Source organism: Leptopilina heterotoma, unplaced genomic scaffold (genome assembly GCF_015476425.1).
Source record: "Leptopilina heterotoma isolate Lh14 unplaced genomic scaffold, ASM1547642v1 Lhet_53, whole genome shotgun sequence".
Lineage (NCBI taxonomy): Eukaryota > Metazoa > Arthropoda > Insecta > Hymenoptera > Figitidae > Leptopilina > Leptopilina heterotoma.
Window position 1 is genome coordinate 1,508,371 of NW_025111115.1, and position 8,254 is coordinate 1,516,624.

General features: G+C 22.2%; 1 protein-coding gene across 3 annotated transcripts; it reads right to left on the reverse strand.

Annotated features, from left to right (window-relative positions):
* Nucleotides 1-520: 520 nt before the first annotated feature.
* On the reverse strand, nt 521-5,810 carry LOC122508141 (reticulon-4 receptor-like 2). Of its 3 annotated transcripts, none has more exons than XM_043621269.1 (5): nt 5,663-5,810; nt 3,954-4,209; nt 3,093-3,412; nt 1,073-1,443; nt 521-891 (listed from the first exon to the last, which is right to left on the reverse strand). In XM_043621269.1, the coding sequence occupies exons 1-5, from the start codon at nt 5,665-5,667 to the stop codon at nt 647-649; spliced, it is 1,197 nt and encodes a 398-aa protein (XP_043477204.1). In that variant the 5' UTR covers nt 5,668-5,810; the 3' UTR covers nt 521-646. The 3 variants fall into 3 exon arrangements, with proteins under 3 accessions (XP_043477204.1, XP_043477205.1, XP_043477206.1); XM_043621270.1 differs by having other exon boundaries at nt 5,305-5,729; XM_043621271.1 differs by lacking the exon at nt 5,663-5,810 and adding an exon at nt 4,316-4,339.
* Nucleotides 5,811-8,254: the final 2,444 nt, after the last annotated feature.

The window sequence follows — 8,254 nt, forward strand, 5'->3', positions numbered from 1 at the left end:
TAATTACAAATTTAGAAACTCTTGATTTTCTCTCTCTCTCTCTCTCTTTATACAGTATTTATTTCTTTTCTTTCATATACATGCGAAATGATAAAAAAAATCTTAAATTTGCATTTCGCTTTAAGTCTTAAATATTTTATGTGACTATTAGTTTTTTCGTAAACTATTAGACTATTAGCACTCGTTGATAAGTTTAAAATTCGAAGTTTCTATCCAAACAGGTATAAATAACAAAAAAAAGACTTTCAAGTAAATATTTATAAAAATTCTATAAAATTTGTTTCCTACTATAATTGGTATTAATTCTAAATAGAAAGTTAAATATAAATATCTATTATTTCACAGAGTAACGAAATAATTTCAAAATATATAAAATATACATATCACATTAATTGTTAATAAAAGTTCGTATTTAGTCAATTAATGAATATTAATAGATTTTTAATTAAATAATTGTTCGCCACGTATTAAAACACAAATTTGTCTAAAATAAATAATTTTTTCTTTAGTAAAAAATTTTCTTTGATTTAATCTTCTTTTAATTTTTTTTCTTAGTTTCATTCTTTTTTTTCCAACTTTGTTAAAAAATGGTAAATTCTTTTTTTGAAAATATATTTTCTTTCCCTTTTTTTTGAGAATGTTTTCTTTATACGTCTACTTCTCTAGTTTCACCAGTTGCTATTGTCGTGTATCGCACTCTTTTATTCATAGAATCGAGCACTGGTTCGAATTTCTTCTTCAGTTCTGCTCGTTGCATGTAAATAAATCCACCAACGAGCGAAATCACTAAAAGTGATAATAAACAAACGAGAACAGTTGTTCCCGAGTGCCTGGCAACTCCTCTCAATATTGGCGCGCAGTCTTTCGTCAGATGAATTTTCACTCTATCGTCTATCAACAAAATAGTAAATTAATAAATTAATAATTAAATAAATTCAGAAAGTTAAAGAAAAAAAATTTATCATTATTAAAAATACGAAAATTAAAAGAATTTTCGAAAACATTTTTCTGAAAAGTTATTAAAAAATAATAAAATAATACAAAATCTAAAAAAACCACGAAAAAAATATACCTTTTTTACAAGTATAGTCTTCCTTGTTTCTCACACTGATCTTCGTCTTATTAAACCACTTGATGAATGGATTTAATTTACAATTGCATTCAAATGGATTGAGTGCAAAGTCAACAGTCACAGATTGATTGTGTTTTGCAAATGTGTCCAATGTATGTAAATCACGTTCCAAAACTTTTGCAAATCTATTTCGTTGAAGATCCAAAAATCGTAAATTATGTAGACAAGATAAATTAAAATGTAAAGCAGTCAATTGATTATCACCAAGATGTAAATCCCAAAGATTCGAAAGATCGCAGAAAACATTTGGATCGCGAAATTCGGAAATTTCATTTTGCTCCAAATGCAATTTTCGTAACTTTGTCAAATTGCTGTGGAAACAAATAGATATAAATTAGAATTTTTATTAATTAAGAAATATTTAATTTTTTTTTAATTTTTTGTAATTAAGACATATTTAAAAAAATTAATTTTTTCTAATTATCTTCTGGATAAATATAAAATAATGCGTGGGCATTATTGCACTTATAGACAGGCATAAAACTAGATTTCTTATCTTTTGCGCAATGTTTCAAATTTCACATATGAAATGCATATTCACTTTTCTAACGTAAGCAGAATATTCGAAACTTGAGCAAAATTTTTATATAACGACTCTCGCAGGGTTGCCACGCTTTTGCTATTTTCAAAGTCACTGACTTTTTCCGATTTTCCAGGTTAAAAAACGGATTATTTTTTTAAATAATTAAATTTTCTAGACAAATTTTAATAAAATTTTTAAGAATAATTGTATTTTTTGAGAAATTTGATGAAAATTGTATTGAAAATAATTGAAATTCTGACAAGAATTGTTATTAAAAGTTTTGAAAATAATTGAATTTCGGAGAAAAACTTTATTATTTACAAAGATAATTGAAATTTTGACGAGAATTTTTGTAAATTTTTCAACATAATTGAATTTCTGCGAAGATTTTTATTAAAATTATTTTGAAAAAATTGAATAGTTAAGCAAAGAATTTCATTAAAATTTTTAAAAATAATTAGGTATATTCTTTAAAGAAATTTAATTAATAATTTATTGAAAATAATACTGAAATTCTAATAAATAAATTTTAGCATTAGGTTATTAAAATAATTAAATTTCTTTGATAAAATTTAATAAAATTTTTAAGAATAATAACTTTTTTTGAGGAATTTTCTTAAAATTGTATTAAAAGTAATTAAAATTCAGAACTGAGTTTTATTATTTATGAAAATAATTGAATCCTTGTAAAAAAAAATCTTAGGTATTATTTATGAAAATAATTTGTAAATAATTGAATTCTTGTGAAATGTTTATTATTTTTGAAAATAATTAAATGTTTGAGTAGAATTTTATTAAAAAATTTTTTTAACCAATTGAATTCTTTTAGGAATTTTTATTAATGTAGGGTAGATATTAAAAATCACTGAATTGATGAAAGTTTTTGAAAATAATTAAAATTTTGCAAAGAATTTTATTAAAATTTTTGAAAATAATTGAATTTCTGAGAAGAATTTTACTACTTTTGAAAGTAATTGAATTTCTGCAATCATTTCTAATTGGTTCAAATTCGTTTAAAATTGAAATTTTACAAAATTTTAAATCAAAATCTTTTAAAGTTCATCTACGTATGAAAATTGTAAACGCAATTTTTTTTTAAAATTGAATTAATTTTGAAATATTTAAGTGAAATTAGATTTCTAAAATAAATAAAATAATTTTCCAGGATTTTTATCAAAATTCCCTGACTTTTCAATAAGAAATTGAGTTTTTTTCAAATAATTAAATAAAATTTCTAAATCATTTTTACATTGAATTTTTATAATGAAGTTTCTATTTATCAAATTGATTAAAAACATGAAACAAATAGCAAAAGTAAAGATGTTTTAATATCTTAACCTTTGTTATTTTATTTGTTATTTATTATGAATAATTTCATTACTAGGTGAAAAAAAAATTTTTTCCCGAAAATTTCTACAATAATTAAGTAATAGTTACCTATTCACAAAAATATCGTGAAGAGTTGAAGCCAAATCTTTTGGATTCGGTGAATCTTCAAAAGCATCGGTGAGATGAAGTTCCTCAAGAGAAATGAAATTGGAAAAAATTCTCGGATGACTTCTAACAGGATCCAAGGAAATGTCATTAAAATCCAATATTAATCGTCTCACATTTTTCACATGATGATAGGATTGACCTTTAATTATTTTAATATGATTATTTGACATATCAATTATTTCCAAATCTGGAAACGAATCGAGAGTTCCAAAAATATTCGGCGGCAGTGTATTGATATTATTTCCCGTAAAAAGTAAAACCTGCAAAAAGAAAAGTAAATTCAATTTTTATTTAAATATCAAAATACAAATATAATAATAAATTGTTTGTACAAAGTTGGGAATTAAATTAAATTATATAGTAGAGGTCCGATAAAGTAATTCAGATATTTTAAATATTTCTGTAATTCCATAGAGAGGCATGAAGGAGAAAATAATGATAAAGTGGGAAGCTGAAGGCGCATAATTATGTTACAATATTGCAGAAAACTGGGCTGCACTTCAAGTTCACTCGTATCAATTTTCATTTAATCATATACATCTTACTGATCGATTCATCAACAATAAATTGCTCCTTCTCACAGGATTACAAATCTCACAGAATTAAATTGTATCATAAATATAATTTAACTATAATTTACTTCGTTTAATATTATTATATTATCATTTATAATATAATTATCATTATGTATTCTCTAGAATTTTTGTTTTTAATTTTTCATAAAAAAAATTTCCTATTGCTAAAAATGTGAGAATTATTATTTTATTATTTTCGAAATGTAAATTTGTTGAAATCACATACCTGAGTTCTATTTGGCAGATAGGATAATGCTGCAGTGCTTGTGAATCCAGCATTGGTGCAATTGACTACAAATTTGTGTTCCCGTTCATAACAAATTCTTTCGCATTGACAGCGATTTTCGAACATGGGACCGCAATTTAATCTTGACGATTCATCGGTTTCTAAATTATGCCAATTTCTATCACACTCATTGGCATCTTGAGCGAGAGTCGATGACAGGATGCCAATAATTATGATAATACACCTCATCTTCGATCTGTAATTAAATTCAAACTATATTAATCATCTTGTAATTATAATTTGATAATTTGTAATTATATTATAAATAAATAATAATTAAAATTGAGGATAATATTAGTCACATTTAGTCTTTTTTTATAACATTTTTTCAATTTCTTTAGTTTTTTAATTAATAAAATAAAAATTAAAAAATAAATAAATTTTCATAATTATTATTTTATTGTATTGTAATTAATATTAAAAGATAAATATTCCTAGAAGTTTATTCAAGACAGGAGTATAACATATTCACTACAGAATGGAGAACTTTTGAAAACCGGTTTGGGATATTCTTCACATTAGCTTTTCGGTGAGTCAGAAATCTTCAAGATCTCTTCCTCTCAAACAAAATATTATTTTTTTAGACAAATTATTGTTGGAGAAATTAAATCAACACTATTTTTCTATTTCTTGTTTACTTAATTGTTTCATCAGTTTTCTAAAAAGAAATAAAATTTTCAAGTATTTTAAGTATATTTTTTATTTTTTGATATAATTTTTCTTGTAATTGGAGATTAATATAAAATTGCCTCTTGCATTTCTGGAATTAAATTTGATACACTATTCTGATTATATAATTAAAGGACAAACCGACTTTAAGAAACTCACATTCAATTGAATTTAATTTCAAAGAAGATATTTAATTTAAAACTACAGACTATGTTTCTAACATTTTTCTAACATTTAACAAGGTCTTTGACTTTTTCAAAATTTTGGCAATCTTTCAAATTCTCCAACTCTTGTCACAAGCTTTCTCGAATATAAAAATAAATTTCTCTTCAGATTTAAGATTTTTTACACAAGACTTTTTATATCTTTTTTCAAATTTTTTGCATTAGAAAAAATTGCAAAAAAATAGAATTTTACCTAAAAGTGTTCTTTACTTTCTTCATTTTTGTTAGATCTAATAAAAAAATATTTAAAATTAAATGAAAAGTACACAGAATTTTTTAAATTAATTAATAAATTAAAAATTATTTATTAAATTTTTAATGGCTTTGACTATGACGTAAGATTTAAATATAACTCGTCAAACCCCATAGGAATAAAATGAATAAAATGCAACTCTTACCTTTTTTTATAATTCAAATTAAGAAAACTTATTGAAAGAAACGGTCAATTTTCAGCAACTTAACACATTTTAATATTGTTCTTCATTAATCCATTCGTCCCACAATTTTTTTTCTTCTCTTTACAATTTTGATTTTTTTTGAAAATTATCAAACTGTAACGAATCACGTTTAAGAGAATTTAAAGGAAAAAAAATTGAATGAGAATTTGTGCAATTGTTCAAATAAATGCACCACTTGTTTGGAAGATGAATGAAAATTGGAGATATTGGTCAGGTATTGCTTTCATATAATTTGCAAAGGTATAAAGGTAAATTAGTTAAAGCGGAGGGTGACAAGAGAGGAAAAAAGGAAACGTACAACATTCCTTCTCTGAGACACCGAACAGCATTGTGTCGCCGTTCTGCGGTCCGAATATTCTGTTGATCGTACAGCCGCACCTGTAAACCGTGAGTCCCCTTCCTTATCCTTTACCTTCCTTTTGTATAGTTCTCATATGGAGAAACTGAAGACATAAATAGTACATTAAAATCCTCCAACAAAATTTTACATTTTAATTTCGAAAATAATTTTCACTTATTTTCGAATTTTCATTTTTAAATTCAATTTTCAAATTCAATTTTATAACTGAAAAATCTGTGGAAAATAATTAAACTCCAAATTAGTCATTAAAATAGGATTGCCACAAAAATTTAATTTTGTCTTTCCCTGACTTTTCCCTGATTTCCAAACTTTTTCCTGACTAATTTTACCTTTTTCCCTGACCCTAGAGAATATTCTGATTCACTCCAAAAATTATTAGATGCTCAAAAAAATGTTCTACATTTATTTACAAATTTCTTCAAAAGTAAAATTATTCGATAACATCCACAACTTATTTTTTAAATAAATATTTAAAAAAATTTCAAAGATTTTAATTTTGAATCCTTTTCAAAATTTAATTATTTCTAAAAATTCACGCTATAATGCTCTTAATATTCAAATTATTATTTAAAATTCATTATTTAATCAATTTTTATTAGAAAATTTTTCGAGAATTCAATCATTAAAATACAAAAATAAATAATTTATTAAATAATTGAATACCTATTTCTTAAAATTGAATTTTTATGAAGAATTTTATCAAAAATTTTAAAAATAATTGAATTCCCAGAGAAAAATATTATTATTTATGAAAATAATTAATTTCTTGTAAAGAATTTTATTAAAATAGGTAATAATTGAATTTCTTAGAATTTTTTAAAACTTTTTCAAAAAAGAAATTAAATTCCATCGAGAAATTTCATTAAAAAATTGAAAATAATTGAAATCTGACGAAGAATTTTATTAAATTTTTTTTAAATAATTGAATTCCTGTGAAATTTTATTCGAATTTTTTAAAATAATACATGAATTTCTCAGAATTTTCTAAAACTTTTTCAAAAAAAAAAATTAAATCCCGTCGAGAAATTTCATTTAAAAAATTGAAAATAATTGAAATCTGACGAAGAATTTTATTAAATTTTTTTTAAATAATTGAATTCCTGTGAAAATATTTATTTTTGAAAAGCATTGAATTCTTGCAACAAATTTTATTCAAAATTTTGTTAAAGAATTGAATTCCTGTGAAAAATTTTATTTGTGAAAATAATTGAATTCCGGAGAAAAATATTATTATTTATGAATATAATTTATTTCTTGTGAAGAATTTTATTTAAATTTTTTAAAATAATAATTGCATTCTTGGGAAGAATTTTATTAAAATTTCTTAAATAATTGAATTGCTTCAAAGAATTTTATTTTTTACGAAAATAATTGGTATTCTATGATCAATTTTATTATCATTTTTGCAATTTAGAAAGCATTTTATCAAAATTTTTTTAAATAATTGAATTTTCGAGAAAAATTTTATTATTTATAAAAATAATTTATTTCTTGCGAAGAATTTTATTCAAATTTTTTTAAACAATTGAATTCGGATAGAAAAAATTTATTATTTGTGAAAATAATTGAATTTTAAAAAGAATTTTATTGAAATTTTTCGAAATAATTGAATTTCTCAGAACTATTTTTTTTTCAATTCTCTGAATATATTTGAATTTTTTCGAGAAATTTCATTAAAAAATTGAAAATAATTGAATTGGTTCGAAAAATTTATAAAAAATTGGTAAATAATTGAATTCCTGTAAAATTGTTATTAAAATTTCATTTAAATCATTGAATTCTTTTGGAAAATTTTATTAAAATAGTAGATATTAAAAATAATTGAAATAATTTCTAAGTAATAATTTTATGATAGTTCTTGAAAAATTAAGTTATTTAAAAAGAAATTATTGTTAGAAATAGAAAAAATTGAAGTTTTTGTATTAGAATTCATGGCATTTTCATAGTTTATGAGACAATTAATTTTTTCCAGTACTTTTAATGAAAATCCTTGACTTTTCCCTGAATTCCTTGACTTGTGTCAACCCTGTTCAATTTTTAAATTCAATTTTATATCTGAAAAATCTATGGAAAATTAAACTCCAAATTAGTCACTAAAAATACTGAACAAATGTAATTAATTATTTGATTAATTAAGAAATAAATAAATAAATTTTTATTTTAACAGGTTTCTCTCTTTTGCTAAATTAAAATAGTCTTCTTGATTAATTTCTTCAATTAGTTAATTAATCACAGTTTAATTTAATAAACTTCGATTACTTATAAATCTTAATAAAATAATAGATGAAATATTAAAATTCAAAAACATTTCATATAATTTTTCTACAAATTTGATGAATATTTTCAAATTCAAGTTGAATAATAAAAGTTTACTAAGTTTTTAAAGAAATGTTTCACCTGTAAAAATAAATTTGAAATAAATTAAAAATAATTGTGTTTTATCAAAAAATTCGATTATAAATGGAATGGAATTATATGGAATTTAAAATATAAAATTCTCATATGATGAGAAAAGAAATCAAATAATAA